The 23,768-nt window shown below is 38.4% G+C and overlaps 1 protein-coding gene across 4 annotated transcripts in view; it reads right to left on the bottom strand.

Annotated features, from left to right (window-relative positions):
* ERP44 (endoplasmic reticulum protein 44) overlaps positions 1-23,768 on the bottom strand; it is a 94,969-nt gene that overhangs the window by 4,474 nt on the left and 66,727 nt on the right. For all 4 annotated transcript variants that reach the window (XM_055578655.1, XM_055578653.1, XM_055578654.1 and 1 more), the window contains 6 exons: positions 17,534-17,718; positions 16,163-16,278; positions 14,324-14,381; positions 11,711-11,827; positions 9,286-9,397; positions 8,146-8,287 (listed from right to left, as the gene is read on the bottom strand). In XM_055578655.1, the coding sequence (XP_055434630.1) occupies positions 8,146-8,287; positions 9,286-9,397; positions 11,711-11,827; positions 14,324-14,381; positions 16,163-16,278; positions 17,534-17,718 (730 nt within the window). The remainder of the gene's footprint in view (positions 1-8,145; positions 8,288-9,285; positions 9,398-11,710; positions 11,828-14,323; positions 14,382-16,162; positions 16,279-17,533; positions 17,719-23,768) is intronic.

Consider the following 23,768-nt stretch of genomic DNA (forward strand, 5'->3'; position numbering starts at 1 on the left):
TTAATCTGACATCATCTATTGTCACCCACAGCAAAGTGCTCAAATATATTCAAAGAATTGCAAATCTATAATGTTTAAGATAAAGCCCTTGCTAGTTTGTTATTTAAAAATGTTCAAAGATGGTCACACCAATACAATGTGAATTGCTTCTGCTAGTCAAGAAATAATTTACAATTAAATCTTAAGTGTAACAGATTCATAGAGTACACTCAAAACAGATTTTTCCCCTACTTGATTTTTTCCCCTTTGTCAACATGTGGGAGAACTATGAGTAAAAGCAAAGACAAGAGAGAGAGGATGAATCTGAACTGATGTGGTAGAAAAACAGATGACAAGGAGTTCTTACCTAGCTTGTGGCTAGAAATTATCCAGTTATTAGGTAACAATCAGTGAATCAACAATACATTGTCAAGAAAACAGACAACACAGTTATCTGCTAAAAAGGAAGATAAATAGACCCTTACTATAATAAATTCAATTAAATTTCCATACTTAGGGTATACTTTTTCTAATTAGAACCCCTAAGTGTTTCTCTCTCATCCTCTGCTTTTTTGTTTGCTTACAGTATTTATTTTTAGGTGATGCAAAATTTAGATATGGTGAAATACACAAAACATAAGTGTATTATTTAAACGAGCTTTGACAAATGCATATGAGGTGAGAAGTATTTTTATTAAAAATTTACATACAATAGAATTCATTTTTTAGGCTTAAGTTATATGAGTTTTAACTTATCTTGTTACCACCTACACAAACAGGAAATAGAACAATTCCAACACTCACTCCTATCTTCCTCTTCCCTTTAACTCTTGCTGATCTGATCTATTCCCATAATTTGTCTTTTCCAGAATGTCATGGATATGAAATTGTGAGACTGGCTTCTTTTATCCATCCCCTTTGTTGCATGCATAAAAATGCATGTTCTTTTATTCATTGAATAGCATTCCATTGAGTGGATATACCACAACTGGTTTATCCATTCACCCAATGAAAGACACTGGTTCTTTCAAGACTTTGGTGATTGTAAACAATGCTACCACAAATGTCTGGGCATAGATTTTTGTGTGAACATAAGTTTCTCTAGGTAAAATACTAGGTTATATGCATGGTGTATGTTTGACTTTTTAAGAAAGTGCCAAATTGTCTTCCAGAGTGGCTGTATCATTTTTGCAGTCCCACTAGCAATGTATGAGAGTTCCTTTTGCTCCATATGTCAATTATACCTCTGTTAAGCTGGAAAAAAATGGGGGACATATAATTTGGAGTGGAGAGGGAATCGATCTATGTGGGTTGAGCCAATCAGATGTCTACAGAATGTAGGCCAAGGGGTTTAAGGAATGCAATCAGATGATTTGATGAGAGTTAAAAAGTCATACAGAGTTCAGGCTACGTCCCATCATGGTAAATCAGAACAGCGTCCAGGCAGAAGTTACAGCAGGGCAGAGGAAAAGCTGCTCTACAGAGAGGAGGATGGGGCAGATGTGAAGTCAGAGCCCAGAGAAGAGCTCCTGGGCCCCAGAGGAAGGGAAGAAGAGAGCAGCTGCCCAGCACTTGCAGTGGGTCAGCCTAGCTCCCCTCAAGCAGTTCCCTTCCTTGTCATTTTCTTAATAGTTTTTCAGCATAAACCCCTTGGTTTTGAGCTTCACCGGGTGAGTTATTTTGTTCCTTGAAACTGCAAATACTTAACAGCAGAACTATCCAACACAACTTGTGTGACGATCGAAAAATACTGTATATCTATGCTGTCAAATACAGGAACCATTACCTGCATGTGGCAACTGAGCACTTGAAATGGGTTTAGAGTAAGTGAGAAACTAAATTTTTAATTTATATCATTTAAATTAATTTAATGTAAACTTAAGTATCTATATAGGGCTATTAACTATCATATTGGATAGCACAGCACTATGCCTTTTGACAAAGGCTCAAAAACAAGAAGCACAGTCAGTAAAAGACAATGAAAGAGCCGTTTCCCCTCTACCAACAAAGGGAAAATCATGATGGGGAAAGTGTCCCATAGCACCGAAACTACAAGGATGTTACTGAGGATGAATCAAGTAAAGTCCCATTAGTAGCAGTGTTATTTTTTCATGGGAAAAACCTGGATTTCAAACAACAGAGGTTATTAGACAAATCATGAAACAATCCATTCAAAGGCAAGCTATCTGGCCACTAGAAATAATGGAAAAATACTGATGAATGGGAAGATGTTTGTAATGTGTGGATAAGTTAAAAAGAAAATTTATAAAATAGCATGGTTCCAATTTTATAACACATACATATATCTAGATCTCTTTTGTGGATTTATAGGTGATTTTTATTCTTTGGCATTTTATCAACTTTAAGAATTATCCACAAAGAAAATACTTTTATAATCAGAAATAAAGGACAAATTATATGCTTAACAGATACATAGAGAGCAGACATCTTTGCCTGGTTCTTGACGTTAAGAGGAAAGCATTCAGTCTTTTACCATTAAATATGATATTAGCTGTGTGTTCTCTGTAAATGTCCTTTACATTTACAGAGATTTACATTTACAAGATTGAGGAAGTTTCCATATATTCCCAGTTTCTTAAGCATTTTTGTCATGATGGATATTGAATTTTGTCAAATGCTTCTTGTGTATGTTGATGTAATCAGTATATGCCTAATTACTCATTGATTTTTGAAAGCTGGAAGGAAATGGCAACCCACTCCAGTATTCTTGCTTGGAAAAGCCCATGGATGGAGGAGCCTGGTAGGCTACAGTCCACGGGGTCACAAAGAGTCGGACATGACTTAGCGACTTCACTAATGACTAAATGTACCAGCCTTGCCTACTTGGGATAAAGCCCACTTGGTTGTTGCTATATTATTCTTTTTTCACTAATTGCTGGATTCAATTTCCTAGTATTGTTTACTACTTTTTAACTCAACTTATACAATAGTTTGAACTCATTCAATGTATCTTGTCATTTAAGTTACTTCTTTGAGCTTCAGCTTTCTGATATGTGAAGTGAGAACAACTGTTTTATTTATCTAACTGTATTGTTTTTATAGTCACAGACTTGGATTTAAATCCAAATATATTAGTGCCTATAATAATCACATGACTGAGCGACTGAACTGAAGAATCATAGCTACCCTACTAAACACTAGCCATGTATCAGACACTGTTCTAAGAGTTATACACATTCATTTAATACTCACAACAACTCTGTTAACTAGGTAAAATTATTATCATTCCTGTTTCACGATGAGGAAACAGAGGCATAAAGGTCTTAGGAAACTGCCCAGGGTGATAGAACTAATAGATAGCAGACTGGGTCCAGAGTCTGCACGTAACCACTGTACTCCATTGCCTCTTTAGTGACTCCACTTCAGTGAAGTTTCTAAATCTTGCAGAGCTTAACTTATTGATTATAAAGTAGAAATAATATCTACCTTCTAAACTTGTTATAGATTAACTGAGAACACATATAAAAGTATAAAGTAGGGCTGGTACAGTGCCTGGCTCTGTCAGTGCTTGATGTCTGTTTTGCTGGCAAAACCAAATAAGGTAAAAATATATTGGAATGATCTGAAAAGTAAAGTACTTATAAATACTACATAGCAAGATCAGGTGTACAAAAAGTATGTTATAGGAATATAAAAATGGTATTTAGGGACCTGGACCACTGTATATGTATCAGCCCAGTGGCTGATAGACACACTCAGAGAATTAAAACTACAGAGATGAATAGGAGAGGTAGAGAATAGGGCAGATGAGTAACTGATAAATATTAGGATATATTCCAGATATATACATTCAGAATAGTCAAACTCTTAATCTTATAACAAGTGATGAAACTAAAAGCAAATTAAAAGCATTTAATGAACATCTACTAATGCCACCACAAAGCACTTAGTATAGCAAGAGATGATGAAAACTAAATATTTGCCTTTTAAAAAGATTCTCAGGGTAAAAAATCTGCCTGCCAGCGCAGGAGACATGGGTTCGATCCCTGGTCCAAGATCCCACATTCCTCGAAGCAACTAAGCCTGTATGTGACAATAACTGAACCTGTGCTCGAGTCTATGAGCCACAACTGTCGAGCCCGTGTGCTGCAACTACTGAAGCCCTTACACCCTAAAGTCCGTGCTTGGCAACAAGAGAAGCCGCTGCAATGGGAAGCCTGTGCACTGCAATGAAGAGTAGCCCCCAGTCACCATAGCTGGACAAAAGCTGGCACAGCAGTGAAGACCCAGCACAACCATAAATAAAACTATACACACACATAAGAGATTTTGCAGCACCTTGTTTTTTTTTTTCAATCAAAAACCTGACTTGGGTTTAAAAAAAAAAAAAAGAACCCCTAGATAATGAAGAACGAAACCAGGTTGTCAGGGTTACAAGGGTAAACATTTCTTTTACCTATCCCTCCAAGTTCTTTATCATCTCATTCAATTCCTGGTTTGTTCCCTCTAAGTTGAAGGAGACAGGCTAGTTCATCACAGCAGCAACCAAACTGCTAAATTAGGGAGATACCCACCCCTGTAGTTTCAGTTTCACGTTGCCTCGCTCAGCTCCTCACCACAACCATGCCCCCTGAGTAGTTTAAGGAATTATGATCATAATTTTCAGTGATGCAGTGATTTGAAATAAACGACCTAGATCCCAGAATTGGGGAACTCCTTAGCCTTAGAGTAACTTGTTCATTTCCCTAGGAGTGATCTGACATCCTGCTGCTTTTTCCCGTTACTGGGGCTCTGGTGGGAGCTTACGTAAGAACCCCTGAGCAAAGGAACAGATGGTGGGGATTTGCAGGCCACAATTTTTAGAAGGTAAGTTTCTCCAGAAAGCCCTTCAACAGTCTTTACACTAGACCCCATCATTTATTCTCTTCTTTCAGGGCTGGCGAACATTTCCTAGGCCTGCCCCTATGTGCTTAGGCTTCAAAACTTCCCCCAATTCCACCTCCATATAAAATCTTTTCCTTTACCTTTGGCAAGAAATCAATCTGGTCAAACTACATATATATATATAGATAGATAGATAGATAGATAGGTAGATAGATAAATAGATATAAAACAACTAAGGATTCAGAGATGTGTGATTCAGGTATTAACAAACAGTGCCTCTTCAAACATCTTTCACATTCACACTTACACTGCTTTTTTATGTACTGAAAATGTAACTGTTTTGGTATCAAGTGTTAGGAGCTTGAGGTTTGGGGGTTCAGTATACTCTGACATGACTTCTAGCCCTGCCAGTGATTAGTGGTGTGGCCCTGATGGTTATGTTACATCCCTAAACCTCAGGTTCTCTGAGATAAGAGATGAACAGAACACTGGTTAGCAGTTCCCCGCACCAGGCTGCAATGCCTGCCTTTAGCATGGGAGGAGACTGTGCATCATAAATCTGCTTTCTCTCTCCTTACCACCACATACTTCCACCAGTTGACTCCAGAACTGCTGAGTTACTAAGTAAAAGTAATAGTAATTACAGTAATTTATGGAAACGGCTTATCATTTAAGCCTTAATTACCATGCAGCACAATAACAGTTACACAAGCCATTAAATGTGTCAGATTCACTTTGCTGCATGTCTTTTATTTTTTAACACTAACATCTATTCACATAGGCTCAGTCTGTAGCTCACACAGCATGTGCCTCCTTATAATTAAAAAAATATTAGAGGAAACAGTGCCTAGGAGGGGAAATCAGGCACCTAAGGGAGAAATTAAAAGTAATTTGTTTCAGAGCTTCAAATATAATCACTTCTCTTATCTCCCTCCCTGCTCACAGGACTCAACACTTGCAGGATGGGAAAGGATCATTTCCCATTTCCATGTTTCTTTGGGGAATTTTACTGACTCAGTGTCTTTTTGCACCAGGGCACAAGCAGAGAGAGTGCTGCCAGCTGATAAATTAGCTTTTCTTGGTAACATGCCCATCTCTTGGTTCAGTGAACTGTGGCTGGAGGATAGGGGGATTGGGTCATGTGATAAACAATATGACCACTGATCTTAAGTTTGGGTACTCTAACAGACACCAAGATGGGATTGGAAAGGCTAGAGTGTTTTAAATCTGACTTCAGAACTGGAGGAGAAAACTTAAAAGATAGCCATGGTGAAATTTGTCACAGGTTTTCCTTCATGTGTAACAATGTTCCTGGGAATAAAAACCAAAGTTGGGCCTAGTTTGGTTTCTGACTAGTAAACCTAACCTGAGTTAGCATCCTCTTGACTTCGGCTAAAAGACTTCATAATTAGGGCTGGAAATTTACAGTGAAAGGAAGAAGTAAATCATCAACCCAAGATTTGCCCACTACCAGAGGTAGGAAAATATAAAACTTCATGCAAATAACCCATGAAGAGGGCAGCATTTTAATACCAAACACTGTCACTGCCTGGAAGCTCTTGAAGTGAACTCAACCACTATGACAGCTGCCCCCTCTCCTAAAAGGTCTGTTCTTTTAGAGTTTACAGCCTCTGGAGGCAAGCCAATGAAGTAAGAGGAAAAGGATACACAACCAGCTAAGACATTTATGTCTAGCACAATAGTCAATGCTCACATAATGCTCAGCAATTTAGATGTTTTCACTTTACCTACACTCGGACGAATACCACTTAGCATATTAACTCACTGAATATTTATCTGGGTCTTCTATATGACAGTTGTATAATATAAACCAATGGTTTATATATAATATAAAAACTTTACTAAGACTGGATCCCCAGTTTAGTCCAAGAACTCACAACCAGGTAGAAAAAGGAGATAAGCTGGGAATAGACAATTGGGTTTTATAATGTGGTAGGTGCTCTGACAGGGTTCAGCAGAGGGGCACTGATTCAAGATTTCTGGAGATGTTAATGTCTAAGGTAGGACCTAATGTTCTGGATTAGTTTTTCATGGACGAGAGGAGACGGGGCTTGGAGAAAGGTGATGCTGGGAGGAACAAGTACAGACACTGTGGGCTGAATATGAGTGGACAGGAGGGGGATTGCTGGGGTAAAATAAAAACAACTAATATTTTTAAGTACTTAATGGTTCATAACACAATCATCATCTCTCACTCATTTTTATAACAATCTCATTAGGGAGGTTGTACCACCAACCACATGTTAAGTGTAAAGGAACAAGTAAAGAGAAGTGACTTGCCTGAAAGTGAAAGAGAAAGTCGCTTGGTCGTGTCCGACTCTGCGACCCCATGATTTGCCTGAGGGAGGACCCCAAATGGAGACCTCCTCTATGTGAGGACTGAGAATCTTCTTCTAGCAAACAACCATATCTCTATTAAAATATTTAGAAGTGAGTGAGGTAATCCATTCTGCAATAGGACTTCAAATCACCCTCAAACTGAAATTTAATCTTTAAACATTAAAATGGGTGATATTTAAATTAATTTTGAAAAGAAAAGGTCTATTTTGAATTAATACCTGTATTGCTTAAATTTTTCATATACGAAGAAACATTTCCACTTTAACTGTTGTATCTAACATCTCAGAAAGCTGATATAAATAGTAGTATCTGTGGTAGTTACTAGGTTTATGTTTATTAACACTGTGAGAACACAGTCAGAAAGCATATCTGTTCTTGGAAAGGTTCTTAGCTGTATGCCTTTATAAATGCCTTGTCATAGCCATCTTCTGGTCTTAAATACCACTAACATTCTGATACACAGTCACAAATGAGCATCAATATTATTCATTTTCTTTACTTACTCCCTTGATGTGCTGACAAAGACTAAATTCAATTCAAAACAAATTTCTCATAGGTCAAACATTTTCTTTCAAAAATTAATTCCCAAGCATTTAAGATCATCTAATGCTGGCATTTCTATAGGGATATATTATAATTCTCGTCATTTAGCATTTTCTTTTTATTCCTTGGTTATGCTGCTCAGCTCGTGGGACCTTAGTTCCCTGACCAGGAACTGAACCCAGGGCCACAGCAGTGAAAGCACCAAGTCCTAACCATGGAACCACCAGGGAAATTCCCCATAGTCATTCATACTACACTCTGGAGTTAAAAAAAAAAACAACAAAATAAAACTCTTCCTTCCAAATAACAAAGCATTACTGTTTCAACATAGGATTATTTAAAATATCCAAACAATCATTTTAAGTTCATTTTTGAGACACATATCAGTAATTTTAAAAAACCAAAATGAATACTTACAATACATCCCTGAAGTCTCCAAACACATACATGTGCCTAAAGCTGTCGATAGCTATTACAGGGCAATCTGCTGGAGTTTTCTGTATGTGCAGAAGAGGATGTCTAAATTTGTCACAGTCAGCATGTAAAAAGTTTATTGTACCTTAAAAAGAAATAGAATTTGGAGAGGTAGATTAGAATATTCTTTATTATATTTTCATAAGTTTGCAAGTTCATAAAAAGTGATATACTAAAAACTCCCCAACATGCTTTAGAGTAATACAGACCACAAAGACTAAAACCTAAATATTACAACACTTTAAGGCAGAGAGTATAATTTCTTTAGAAATGCAATAGCGAATTTTAAATTTTTCTGGGCAGTCATTTGCCCTGCAGATTATCCTGGTCTGTTCCAATGGGAACATCATTTCATCAAGGATGCCCTTCCAGTCCCTACTGGTTGATTTTTAATCTAATGCAACTCCCAAAATATTTACAGAGACTGATATGGGCATGGCTCTATACAAAACCTTCAGTCTATTTTGTTTGACTTCTCCAATTACAGAGGAAAAGCTGGTGATAACGCAAATTCCCTTTTGATGCTTTGGAGAAGTCTGCAGAGAACTACTCAACTTACTTTCATTTAGAAATACAGTAAATGTTAATCAGGCTGTGTAAGTCCTCTCAGCAATATCTCTGGAACTATTAGAAAAGGACTAGACAAGCATCAAGGTGCTGGAAGAAAGTGCCTAAAACACACTGTCCACCCATGACCCCACTTTTCATGCTACTTGATTTTAAAGAGCTAAAAAAATTGTGTTTTTTTTTTAATTTTATTTTTAAACTTTACAGTATTAGTTATGCCAAATATCAAAATGAATCCGCCACAGGTATACCTGTGTTCCCCATCCTGAACCCTCCTCCCTCCTCCCTCCCCATACCCTCCCTCTGGGTCGTCCCAGTGCACCAGCCCCAAGCTACCGCTTTGCATTATCTCTACTCATAGCTCCCTTCCCCATATTTTCATGTAATTTTAGGAGTTGAGTTAAAATAAGTTTTTAATCCAAATATGCTTATGTCAATATTAATGTAATGGAAAGGGGGGAAAGTAAAAAAAAAAAAACAGAGAAAAGAAGGATATAAACACCTTAATCTGTCTACCTTTTTCACTTATTAATTGTCGGGCTACTTCATTCTGGAATATTTCTAAACTTTCTGTATCTTCTTTCATGTGGAAGAGTATGAGAAAAGGCAGTCCTTCTTCTGTCAGTTCCTGTATAGAGAAGTATTCAGTGAGAATTATCAGGCCTCTCCATTCAGCTCTAGCTATTTTCTAGGTAGGAACAATTTTAACCTCAGCCCATTTAACATAAAGCAGCTGCAACATTCCAGGAAAAGAGACCAGTGGGGTAAATAAATGCCTCAGTGGCAGAAGGAGCCCCTGAGAATGGCCCCATGTCCTGCTGTCCCGTGGGACCTGACCTGCCTTAAGGTAGCCACTGGACTGACCTGTGACCTAGTGCTGGATGAAGCCATGGTATTTAAAAAATGAGCTGACTAAAGGAAGAACTGTGCTGTTCTTTTTCAAAATGTTGATTTTTATGAGAGGATAAACACTCTTCACAGATAACACTGAAAAACTGAGTGTACAGCAATAAATAAATCTAACTGATTTGCAAACTTACATTTATTCTAAGGTTTATTGCAAAAACCACTCCACTTAGATGAGACCTACCAACAGCTGAAAAGTGTGATACAGAGCAAAAGACAAAAACCCCATAATATAGCCAGTTTTCAATCAATATACAATTTATCAACATTATTAACAAATACTTCCACTTACATGTGTATGTTTATATATATATGCGTTGTGCATATACAAACATAAAAACACCTTGAATCTGTTCTGAACTCTCAGAACATTTTCTCAGTGCCTCACATGTGGCATGTTACTTTTTAGAAAATTTAAGAGCTAAGAAGTTAAAAGTAGAAACAAATATATTACTTTATTAGTAATAAAATTACTAATTTTGTAACTAAACAAAATTTTTTGTTAAAACAAAAGAAATCCTACAAATACAGGTGAACTAACAACTGTTAAGAGAGAAGTAATAAATTAGTAGTTTGAAAATATGTGAATTAGTTTGCTAAACTAATTTACATACATTAACTTAGTAGCTGGTAGTTTAACCTACTAGAGCTTCCAATGTACCCATGTCCACATCTGTACCAATATATTCTTTATAAGGAGGAAGTCAAGAATTCAGGAGAAAGAGAGCAAGACAACCAGAATTACAGGTTAACAAATCTTTCCTCATATTTTAAAGGATTTGTGGGTAATTGGTTACAAAATGTAACAAGTCTAAAGAATTTCATTAAATGTGCCAACTACTATAGGACAAGAGGCAGGGCTGGGGTGGAAGGACAGACCTCTGTTTAATTGTTCAAGATTTTCCAGGTCTGTACCTTTAAACTGTTTTGAAACTAACCCTGTAAGAACTGCCCAAGCAGGCGAATAATCTTGACAGGTTACTAGATCTTTCTGAGTCTCTAAGGTCTAAATGAGCTGCTACAATAAAAATGTTAATTAATTCAGATAAACATACCTGAAGTCCAGGGAACTGAGAAAGTAGAAAGGATGTTCACTTGATAAAAACTAAGACAATAACCAAGCAAGCAAGCTTTACTGCAACACAACCACACTTATTTATGTACTGTCTAAGGCTGCAAGTTGAATAGCTGCAACACAGACTGTATGAGCTGCAGAGCCTTAAAATACTCACTGACTTTTTACAGAATTGCCAACCTTTGACTTGGTGGGAATTACATGCGAGTGTTTACTCTGTGATAATTTCTTGAGTTGTATATTTAATACCTGAGCTATGTACTTATAATTCTTTTGAAGCATATATACATATTGAAAGTTTTAACTTAAAAAAAAAATTTTTTTTAAATTACATTCTTAGGCTGTGGGTTTTGAAAGTGAAGGAGTAAAATGAAATGAAAGCTATGTTTCAAATACAGTAAAAAACAGAGATGTCTTTTTAAAAACAGACACAGCTCTTTGTATTTGCTCTTCCAACCTCCTAGGTTTTTATGGGAGTTGTTAAGAATTGGAGATGGGCTTTATTTCAGGCACATGGGATCACTGAGGACAGTTGCATGGTAATAATAATTGCTTTCATTATTTAACAATGGAAAGAGAACACAGTTTCATTCTTTTAGAAGAGGAATCAGAAAGACCTTTTCAAAGCAAAGGATTATTCACTGTATATAAGTTAATTGTAACTAAAATCTGCAGAACATTGCTTCTAAAGCCATCTCCTTAAATAAGAATCTTCAACCAAGGGTGGGATCAGAATCACCTTCAAACTCATTTTCAAGGTGGTCATGAAACACTGCTACTTTAGGAAATACAACAGTGGGATTCTGGGACAGCAGAAGTGGACCACTGGCCTGTATGGAAAGAGCTATGATGTGTTCACTGTAACAACAAGTTCTGTGTGAAAACAGTAAGATGGGTAGAAGAAGCTTGCTCTTTCGGAAATCTTAATTAAATATAGCAACATACACTAGAAAGCCATACCTCTCCATTTTCAAATGTTATTTCTCTGACAAGAGGAACGCATTTATCTTGAATCCAATTGTAAGTCCCATCAAAATTTGTCATAGATCCCAAGTACACCATATCTGGAGCAGAATGCTGTTACAAAAACAAAGAAAAAAGTAAACATCTAACCTGTGCTAGCAAAACTGCATTCTTAAAGCCATCTATGAGCTCAGAAATCTATACGGGATATAAAAAAAGCAAAAAATCATGGAACTTCTGAGAAAGAGGACTACTGATGGTAATAAGCTGCTAACTATGATTATGAGGGACCTGATTATCTAAGCTGTGATGCCTAAGCCTTCTGCTTTCCCTTGGATTTGCATCAAGTAAATGCTTATCAGGATCTTTATCAATAGCCGGCAGGTGTTGGGAAAAGAATTATCCTAATGATTTAATTGAGCTATCTCTCCCTTCAAAAATGTCAGAAGAAAATTTGGAGACTTCCAGTGAAAAAGCCTTGAAAAATACATGATACTACACAAATCTAAACTAAAATTAACTGCTGTTACCTGTTTCCAGATTCACTCAAAATCAGTACCTATGAAGTGCCTAAAATGATGATAAATTGCTAACATTTCCTAAGCCAACTACTGTGACCAAGCATTGTTTTATCACCTTGTATGTGTTTTAAGCACCTTGTATGTGTTGACTCAGTTAATCCTCAAAACATCCCCATAAAGCAGGTACTAGTATTATCATGGCTGTTTTTACTAATGAACAAACTAAAGCACAGAGAAGCTCACAAACTTTCCCAGAGTTTTACACCTAGGAAGGTAGCTGATTGTATTATTTTAGTGCAGTATAGTTGATTTATGGGCTTCCCTGATAACTGGAGACCCTGGTTTGATTCCTGGGTTGGGAAGATCCACTGGAGAAAGGATAGGCTACCCACTCCAGTATTCTGGCCTGGAGAATTCCATGGACTGTAGAGTCCATGGGGTCACAAAGAGCTGGACACAACTGAGTGACTTTCACACACATAGTTCATTTACAATGCTGTGTTAATTTCTTCTGTATAGCAAAGTAACTCAGTTATACATACATACATATCTATATAAACCTATGTAGATATGTATGTATGTATTTTGTTGTTCAGTCACTAAGTCGTGTCTGTCTTTTTGTGACCCCTGTGGACTGCAACATGCCAGACATCCCTATCCTTCACTATTTCTCAGAGTTCGCTCAAGTTCGTGTCCAGTGAGTCAGTGATGCTATCAAACCATTTCATCCTCTGTCATCCCCCGTCATCCATCTTTCCCAGCATCAGGGTCTTTTTCAATGATTCGGCTCTTTGAATCAGGTGGCCAAAGCATTGGAGCTTTGCTTCAGCATCAGTCCTTCCAATAAGGAGTCAGAACTGATTTCCTTTAGGATTGACTAGTTTGATCTCCGTGCCGTCCAAGGGACTCTCAAAAGTCGTCTCTAGCACCACAATTCAAAACATTAATTCTTCAGCACTCAGCCTTCTTTACAGTCCAAATCTCACACCCATATATGACTACTGGAAAAACCACAGCTCTGAATATACGGACCTTTGTTGGCAAAATGATGTCTCTGCTTTTTAATACATTTTCTAGGTTTGTCACAGTTTTTCTTCCAAGGAGCAAGCGTCTTTTAATTTCATGGCTACAGTCACTATCCGCAGTGATTTTGGAGCCCAAGAAAGGAAAATCTGTCACTGCTTCCAGCTTTCCCCCATCTATTTGCCATGAAGTGGTGGGACCAGATGCCATGATCTTAGCTTTTTGAATGCTGAGTTTTAAGCCAGCTTTTTCAGACTGTTAGGTCAATTTGGGGTAATAATAACTGTGACTTTTGCCTTTCTTATTTGTGGTTACCATCACCTGGGCCTAAACAGCTACTTCTAAGTTTAGATACACTTAACTTCTTAGCCAAGGGTTAAAAACAACCTAGCTGTCTGGAGAAGGCAATGGCACCCCACTCCTGTACTCTTGCCTGGAAAATCCCATGGATGGAGGAGCCTGGTAGGCTGCAGTCCATGGGGGTCGCTAAGAGTTGGACACGACTGAGCAACTCCACTTTCACTTTTCACTTTCATGCATTGGAGAAGGAAATGGCAACCCACTGAAGTGTTCTTGCCTGGAGAATCCCAGGGACGGCGGAGCCTGGTGGGCTGCTGTCTATGGGGGTCGCACAGAGTCGGACACGACTGAAGCGACTTAGCAGTAGCAGCAGTAGCGATCCTTAGTATCTGGCAAGTACCAGGTGAACTAATACACCAGGAGACGTGGGAGTTTGGCTAGTCTCATTCAAGCTAGAGTGATGACCACAGACCTCTGAAGCATTGTTTTGAATGTGAGTCCCAGACTGAAGGTGAAATAGAAGTGGGAAAGGCCTGGGAGTCAGGGGGTCTCTAGTCCCAGCTCTGCCACTAAATGCCTGTGTGACTTTAGGCTTGTGTCTTCATCTTTACTTTGAAAGGTTTGGATTAGGACAAAACTATGTCTTAAGATTTCTTCCAATACTAAAACTTTATGAATCTGGGAATATTAACATGTACAAAACTACAAATTATAGTATACATATATTTACATTTTAAATTATACACACTAAGAAATAGCAACTTACCCCTGGTGGCTTATAGACTATGTTGTCTCCACTGTATCTTTCTGGTTTTGAAACAACCCTAACAGAAAAAGAGAAACAGTGATAATATTTTTTAAGAAAAATAATAGCAGTAATATGTCTAAAGTATCCCAGGTGGCACAGTGGTAAAGAATCTGCCTGCTAAGGAGATGCAAAAGATGCGGGTTTGATCCCTGGGTTGGGAAGATCCCCTGGAATAAGAAATGGCAACCTACTCCAGTATTCTTGCCTGGGAAATCCCATGGACAGAGGAGCCTGGCTGGCTACAGTCCATGGGGTCACAAAGATTTAGACATGACTGAGCAAGCACGCTTAGCAAACATGCTAGTTGTTTTGCAACATATGAACTGTAACTTGAAATACATACTTTTCCATCTTTCCTACTTATAAGATTATGCAACACCAAGAAAAGCATACATTTGAAGGAAAAGTTTAGTAAAAGGCAGATTTTTTTTAAAGGGACATTTTAGTTAGCTGTTTTTGTGATTGAGTATGTTATCTTTTGGATTAGAAGTTTTGGCAGTAAATGGCTGTTTTTGACCCCAGATTGTTTCTAGTAACTGAGGTGATATCTGGACAAAGCCCTTTGGATAGAGACAATAACGATGAACGCTCTGCTATGAAGTGTGCTTGCAGTGTTAGAGGAATAGTGAGGGGCCTGCATAGCTGGGAACAGTACTGCAAAAAACATAAGGGAGAAGTTCCTTCATTATTTACTCTGTACAACCATCCTCATAAAACACTGATAATGTTTACAATAGAACACACATACAAAACCTACAGAAGCATTTAAAATAAGGGAAAAGGTCACAAACTGGAGAGGAAATACTATGCCTGAAATCTGGGCTCTACTCAAGACTACAACTGTACTAGTCAAGGTACTGCAATTGAATCTCATCAGTTACAGGTCAAAGAAAACAGAGAGTATCGCAAAACAGCAAAGGATGGTGGGGATAATTTTCAGTGAGAAGAGACTCAAGGACAGAACCATAAGAATGATTCTATTTTGAAAGAGAAAGGAAAAAAAAAGAAGATAAAGCCAGGGAAATCAGAAATGTAAGGATCAAACCAGGGAGATTCAAGGTAAAGTACAGACATAGCAGAAGAAGGACAGGGTAGTTCAGGGTCACATCCTTCAGAGAAATTGTAGAGAACTAAGATTGGAAAAAAGACCACTGGATTTGCTAATTAATAAGTCACTTTGTGACTATGCAGAGAGATTTCTTTAGGGTAATGAAGGTAGAAGTTTTCAGGAGGTTAACATATTTGAACCATTAGAGTATGAGAAATTCAGGGTAGTCAAGCATAACGAATCTTTGAAAAAAATTTAAGAATGAAAAGAAGATGAGTTAATAGTTCAAGAGACAGAAGAGACAGATTAGGAATGAGAGAATCATGCTTTTGGAAAAGGAAAACAGTCCATTAAAAGGGTCAGACTGAAAACATGAGAAAGCAAGGATAACTGATGCATCAAAGTCCCAGAGGATTTTGAAGGGACAACTGAAGGGACACTAGTGGAGAAATTAGCTGTGGAATGACCATGTTCCTCTGAGGCAGGGAAAAGACAGAAGCAAAGTTGGTCCATCCTTTTCCTCTTACCTACATTTTGAAAAATATAGTACAGAAAGAATAATTAACAGACTTTTAAACTCCTAGAAAGAGAGGTCAGAGATAGGCATAAAAACTTGTCAGTGACTTTAAGAGGACTGAGATAATCTTTATGAGAGGTCATCTTCAAAAAACCACCACACACAACAAGAATTTAACAAGGCAGCTGAGCTGACCCAACCACCAACACACTGTACCAATTAGGCTACTTACCCAAATGCAGCTAGGAAGGCACAATCATCATGCAAAATATTTGCTACTCTTTCAAAAACTCTATAGTTTTCTGAATCCTTCTGCTCAAAATATCCAATGATATTTCTTTTGCTGCGCTGTAAAATAAAGTATGTAATTACTTTATAAACATATGTAGTTCTTTAAGAAACATTTTATTTCATTTACCTAGCTGCTGTTCAGTTATCTCCAAATGAAGTGTAACCGGCTTTTAACACCTAATCGAAAACTATTAAAGATTACATTAGGTTGAAAACAGTCTGAACTATCATCTAATGTAATAATTTCCCAATAACATTTTAAAATTTCAAGAAATAATAACTGTTTAATCGGTGACAGTTTTTTTCCTAAATAAGATGACTAATTCTAAGGTGTGTTAAAATAATACATCAATTTGTAATCTGTGGCTGTTGGCAGAGACTCCATCATGGATCTCTCACACTTCTACACATTTAGGTATACCCAAGATCCAAGAGTCTGACCATTCTTGATACAGGTCATCTCCTAAGGTTGTGCTTATAGGGAGCGAGGCTGAAGTATGAGGTGATGTCTCTCTCCAGGACAGAGAGCAGGCTTACTGCTGGCTCTGAGACAGATGTTTCCCAAGCCTAGAGTTCTCCTGTCACAACCCCCTGCGTGAGCAGGGATCCATCTGGCCCTCCTTCACCTCCATAGGACTTGGGGGACAAGGAAACAAATGCAACCATGCTCACGCTGTTCGCTGTGATGTGAGCAAGCAAACTGTTGTCTCTGACCGGGAGCCTTATGTCTTCTAACAGCATCCATGAAATGAGTTGGCTAACCTGTTCATTTGTAAGCAGGGTAAGAATCAAGTTGCAATGACAATTTAGCAATGACAATCTGAAGCCCAAACTTAATTGTTTTTGTTTGCTTTTAAAACACTTCTTGGTGTACAAAGAAAAAGACCTTGTTAATGTATCATTAAGGGTGGTTAGGTCAGAGGATACTAAAATTTATACAAATTGCTGCTACAGGAGTAATGAGAGCAGAGACCCTGAGGGTTGCCACTAAGCAGAAAAAGGAAACTATGGTTGTGTGTGCCTGACATTAACTTCTATTTCTTCGTAATTCAGGCTACCCTTTGCCCTCAGTTAAACTGAATTAGTGCAACTTTATTGCTTTATACATTTTATTCAAAGGCACAGTAAAACATTAGCATTCCCTTTGAGAATTAATTCAAGAAAAATTCAACTTGTTATGTATATGTATACATCAAAATCCACTGCAGTGAACTATAAGAAAATGTCTATAGATTCTCTGGTTTCCTAAGAATCTCTTTACATGAATCAAGCAGGCTATGCTCATTTGATCCAGCAAAAGTCAATGACTTACGTCAGGAGTGGTGATTTCTGCCAAGTCATGAAGTTCTTGAATGGGGTCACTTTTTTGTTGCCTGATGTAATCTGCAAGTGCTTTCACTGATCGCTGACCCCTGTATTCTCTCTTCATCATCATCCCATTACGAAACAACTTGAGGGTTGGGTATTTACTTATCCTATATCTCTGGGCTATATCAGCTAAAAGAATGAAAACAAAAATTAACTTCACCTTCAAACTTAGTCGCGGTGGGCCCTTTAGCCCAGCTGTAAAAATCTTACAGTTATTTAGGGAGAACATTTTGGTTCATGTAATTCTTTTCCAGCATTAGAAAAAAGAAACTAATCATGACAACGTTCATATTGGTTAAGAGGCTAGGTTCCAGATGTATACTGCCTGGTTTAAACCCCAAAGCTATTTAACTGGCTGTTGAGTTTGCAAGGTGCATCAATTCCCCGTGCCTTATTTCTTATCTGTTATATAGGGATAATAATTTCTACCACACAGAGTGATTTTAAGGACTAAGTGAGACAACTCAAATGCATAAAAGAGTAAACTCTTAATAAATGTCAGTATTATTGTAGATGCAGTCTAGAAAAAAAATTAGAATGTGCAAAATTCCAATTTTGAAAATAGTCATTCAAGTTACTTTATATTGTAAGGATCTTATAGTATTTAGTAAAAGAAAATTAAATTTAAATCACTCTTAAAGGCTAAAACTATTAGATTCATGGCTAGAAGGAGTATTTATAATCCCACATTTGAAAATTTTCTGTAAGCTAATACAATTAAAAGCAAAACTCAGAGTGTACACCAAAAAAAAAAAAAAACCATATATATATATATATATCTCTTTACTATGACCTAAGGGTATATTCTCACACATATCATAAAAAATTAGTATTCAGAGTCTCAAAATAAGAAACTGAGTAGAAATGTATGCTGATCTCACTTTTAGGAATCACAATTACTAAGATACAGACTCAATCAGAATGGAAAAGCCTTTAAATTTTTCTGCTGTTACTTCTAAGAGGTAGGAAATAGGAGAAATCAATGGTTTCTAGACACTTGTTTTAATTCCTAAGTCATTTCCATCTCTTTTTGTGACCCCCACGGATTACTACCTGCCATGGTTTCTCTGTCCATGGGATTTCTCAGACAAGAATAATGGAGTGTGTTGCCATTTTCTTCTCCAGGGGATCTTCCTGACCCAGGGATCAAACCCACATCTCCTGTATCGGCAGGGGGATTCTTTACTGCTGAGCCACCAGGGAAGTCCTGCTGCTGCTGCTGCTGCTGCTGTCGCTTCAGTCGTGTCCGACTCTGTGCGACCCCATAGACAGCAGCCCACCAGGCTTCCCGTCCCTGGGATTCTCCAGGCAAGAACACTGGAGCGGGTTGCCATTTCCTTCTCCAATGCAGGAAAGTGAAAAGTGAAAGTGAAGTTGCTCAGTTGTGTCCAACTCCTAGCGACCCCATGGACTGCAGCCCACCAGGCTCCTCCGTCCATGGGATCCTCCAGGCAAAAGTACTGGAGTGGGGTGCCACTGCCTTCTCTGAGGAAGTCCTAGTAAAGCTCAAATGCCATACTAGTCACATGTATGAGAATGTTAAAAGATGCACTACATTTTTAGACTGACGGGGACCTGAGAGAGCATAAGTAGCTTAAGACAGGTGATAAACAATTTTTTAAACTGAGTTCTAAAATTAAGGAATTTTAAAACAGCAGTACAGAAACCATGAAAATTCTCTAGCACTACCTCCATTCCTAGCAGTTACAAAACAAAACACAATTGCAATAAACTGTCTTAATTTTCTAGGCGATGAGATGGTAGAAACAACAGTACCAGAGGATATATACACGGATGAGTGCTGACAGTTTCATGGGTGTGTTCACATAGGGCAAAACTTAATTTGTATGTTTTAGATATGTACAATTAAGTCAACTATACCTCCATAAAATTTTTTAAAAATTAAAATGACCACTGACTATACAAAACAACAATTATGTCTTGTGGGCTTTGACACAAAATACATAAAATAAAAACAACATATAAACTGGGGGAGGGGAAGTAAGCAGAAGGTTAATGACTATGTGAGCATTCTAATGTCTTTGCAATGGCTTGGAAGAGGTAAAAATACACTATTTTCGTAAGTCAAGGCTGCATTTTTTTCCTAAGATCAAAGAGTGCTAAAATGGTGTATTAGAAGTTAAGGATGGAATATGGGTTCTCAGAAGTAGGTTTGGAGAAAAGATGATGTAATTCAGATCATATAACTCTTTGGTAAATTCCATGGAGGATTTATAAAGGAGTAAATATGCTTGACTATTATTAACATGGGCTTCCCTTGTGGCTCAGCAGGTAAAGAATCTGCCTGCAACACGGGACACCTGGGTTCAATCCCTGGATTGGGAAGATCCCGTGAAGAAGGGAACAGGTTACCCACTCCAGTGTTCTGGCCTAGAGAATTCTCACAGAGTTGGACATGACTGAGCGGCTTTCACTTATTATTAATATAATTCTTTAAATAGAAGACAAATATGAGCAAACAGAACCCCTGGTCATATGAGACTGAGAAGAATATTTTATTCACCAAATCACAGAAATTTGAAATAATATTAAGATATCTTAATATGCATGTATTTCAGTTCAGTTAGTTCAGTCCAGTCGCTCAGCCGTGTCCAACTCTTTGCGACCCCATGAATGCAGCACTCCAGGCCTCCCTGTCCATCAACAACTCCCGGAGTTCATTCAGACTCACGTCCATCGAGTCAGTGATGGCATCCAGCCATCTCATCCTCTGTCCTCTCCTTCTCCTCCTGCCCCCAACCCCTCCCAACGAGTCCACTGTTCGCATGAGGTGGCCAAAGTACTGGAGTTTCAGCTTTAGCATCATTCCTTCCAAAGAACACCCAGGGCTGATCTCCTTTAGAATAGACTGGTTGGATCGCCTTGCAGTCCAAGGGACTCTCAAGAGTATTCTCCAATACCACAGTTCAAAAGCATCAATTCTTCAGCACTCAGCTTTCTTCACAGTCCAACTCTCACATCCATACATGACCACTGGAAAAACCATAGCCTTAACTAGACGGACCTTGTTGGCAAAGTAATGTCTCTGCTTTTGAATATGCTATCTAGGTTGGTCATAACTTTTCTTCCAAGGAGTAAGGGTCTTTTAATTTCATGGCTGCGGTCACCATCTGCAGTGATTTTGGAGCCTAAAAAAATAAAGTCTGACACTGTTTCCACTGTTTCCCCATCTATTTCCCATGAAGTGATGGGACCAGATGCCATGATCTTTGTTTTCTGAATCTTGAGCTTTAAGCCAACTTTTTCACTCTCCACTTTCACTTTCATCAAGAGGCTCCTTAGTTCCTCTTCACTTTCTGCCATAAGAGTGGTGTCATCTGCATATCTGAGGTTATTGATGTTCCTCCTGGCAGTCTTGATTCTAGCTTGTGCTTCTTCCAGCCCAGCGTTTCACATGATGTACTCTGCATAGAAGTTAAATAAGTAGGGTGACAATATACAGCCTTGACATACTCCTTTTCCTATTTGGAACCAGTCTGTTGTTCCAGGTCCCATTCTAACTGCTGCTTCGTGACCTGCATATAGGTTTCTCAAGAGGCAGGTCAGGTGGTCTGGTATTCCCATCTCTTTCAGAATTTTCCACAGTTTCTTGTGAGCCACAGTCAAAGGCTTTGGCATAGTCAATAAAGCAGAAATAGATGTTTTTCTGGAACTCTCTTGTTTTTTCCATGATCCAGCGGATGTTGGCAATTTGATCTCTGGTTCCTCTACCTTTTCTAAAACCAGCTTGAACATCTGGAAGTTCACAGTTCACATATTCCTGAAGCCTGGCTTGGAGAATTTTGAGCATTACTTTACTAGCGTGTGAGATGAGTGCAACTGTGCGGTAGTTTGAGCATTCTTTGGCATTGCCTTTCTTTGGGATTGGAATGAAAACTGACCTTTTCCAGTCCTGTGGCCAATGCTGAGTTTTCCAAATTTGCTGGCATATTGAGTGCAGCACTTTCAGAGTATCATCTTTCAGGATGTGGAATAGCTCAATTGGAATTCCATCACCTCCACTAGCTTTGTTCATAGTGATGCTTTCTAAGGCCCACTTGACTTCACATTCCAGGATGTCTGGCTCTAGGTGAGTGATCACCATCATGATTATCTTGGTCGTGAAGATCTTTTTTGTACAGTTCTTCTGTGTATTCTTGCCACCTCTTCTTAATATCTTCTGCTTCTGTTAGGTCCATACCATTTCTGTCCTTTATCGAGCCCATCTTTACATGAAATGTTCCCTTGGTATCTCTAATTTTCTTGAAGAGATCTCTAGTCTTTCCCATTCTGTTCTTTTCCTTTATTTCTTTGCACTGATCGCTGAGGAAGGCTTTCTTATCTCTCCTTGCTACCTTTGGAACTCTGCATTCAGATGCTTAAATCTTTCCTTTTCTCCTTTGCTTTTCGCTTCTCTTCTTTTCACAGCTATTTGTAAGGCCTCCCCAGACAGCCATTTTGCTTTTTTGCATTTCTTTTACATAGGGATGGTCTTGATCCCTGTCTTCTGTACAGTGTCACGAACCTCCATCCATAGTTCATCAGGCACTCTGTCTATCAGATCTAGTCCCATAAATCTATTTCTCACTTCCATTGTATAATCATAAGGGATTTGATTTAGGTCATACCTGAATGGTCTAGTGGTTTTCCCTACTTTCTTCAATTTCAGTCTGAATTTGGCAATAAGGAGTTCATGATCTGAGCCACAGTCAGCTCCCAGTCTTATATTCGCTGAGTGTATAGAGCTTCTCCATCTTTGGCTGCAAAGAATATAATCAGTCTGATTTCAGTGTTGACCATCTGGTGATGTCCATGTGTAGAGTCTTCTCTTGTGTTGTTGGAAGAGGGTGTTTGCTATGACCAGTGCGTTCTCTTGGCAAAACTCTATTAGTCTTTGCCCTGCTTCATTCCGTATTCCAAGGCCAAATTTGCCTGTTTCTCCAGGTGTTTCTTGACTTCCTACTTTTGCATTCCAGTCCCCTATAATGAAAAGGACATCTTTTTTTGGGTGTTAGTTCTAAAAGGTCTTGTAGGTCTTCATAGAACCGTTCAACTTCAGCTTCTTCAGCGTTACTGGTTGGGGCATAGACTTGGATTACTGTGATATTGTATTTACTAGACATTAATCTGTTTGGCTGAGGAGTCAATACTTTCTGAAGCAGAATACTACAGGATATATCAGCTATAAGCCCTTTATCAACCTGATAAATTAATGAGAAAACATGTCTTTGAGGTGTTATAAAAAATGGTGGGTTTTATTACCTGAGCAAGGAATTAATTAGACTAAATTGGTACTATGAATTGAGGGGTAAGTTCAATTCAGTTGCTCAGTCATGTCTGACTCTTTGCGACCCCATGGACTGCAGCACACCAGGCTTCCCTGTCCATCACCAACTCCCAGAGCTTGCTCAAACTCATGTCCATGGAGTCAGTGATGCCATCCAATCATCTATATTCTCTTTTGTACCCTTCTCCTCCTGCCTTCAATCTTTCCCAGCTTCAGGGTCTTTTCTAATGAGTCAGTTCTTGCATCAGGTGACCAAAGAATTGCAGTTTCAGCTTCAGCATCAGTCCTTTCAATGAATATTAAGGACTGATTTCCTTTAGGATCGACTGATTTGATCTTCTTGCAGTCCAAGGGACTCTCAAGAGTCTTCTCTACCACCACACTTCAAAAGCATCAATTCTTCAGTGCTCAGCTTTCTTTATGGTCCCACTCTCACATCCATACATGACTACTGGAAAAACCATAGCTCTGACTAGACAGACCTTTGCTAGCAAAGTAATGTTTCTGCTTTTTAATATTATGCTGTCTAGGCTGTTCATAGCTTTTCTTATAAGGAGCAAGCATCTTTTAATTTCATGGCTGCAATCACCATCTGCAGTGATTTTGAAGCACCAAATAACTGTTTTCTGTCACTGTTCCCATTGTTTCCACATCTATTTGCCATGAAGTGATGGAACCGGACACCATGAATTTAGTTTTCTGAATGTTGAGCTTTAAGCCAACTTTTCCACATTCCTCTTTCACTTTCATCAAGAGGCTTTTTAGTTCTTCTTTGCTTTCTGCCATAACAGTGGTGTCATCTGCGTATATGAGGTTATTGATATTTCTCCCGGCAATCTTGATTCCAGCTTGTGCTTCATCCAGCCTGGCATTTCACATGATAAACTCTGCA

Source organism: Bubalus kerabau, chromosome 4 (genome assembly GCF_029407905.1).
Source record: "Bubalus kerabau isolate K-KA32 ecotype Philippines breed swamp buffalo chromosome 4, PCC_UOA_SB_1v2, whole genome shotgun sequence".
Lineage (NCBI taxonomy): Eukaryota > Metazoa > Chordata > Mammalia > Artiodactyla > Bovidae > Bubalus > Bubalus kerabau.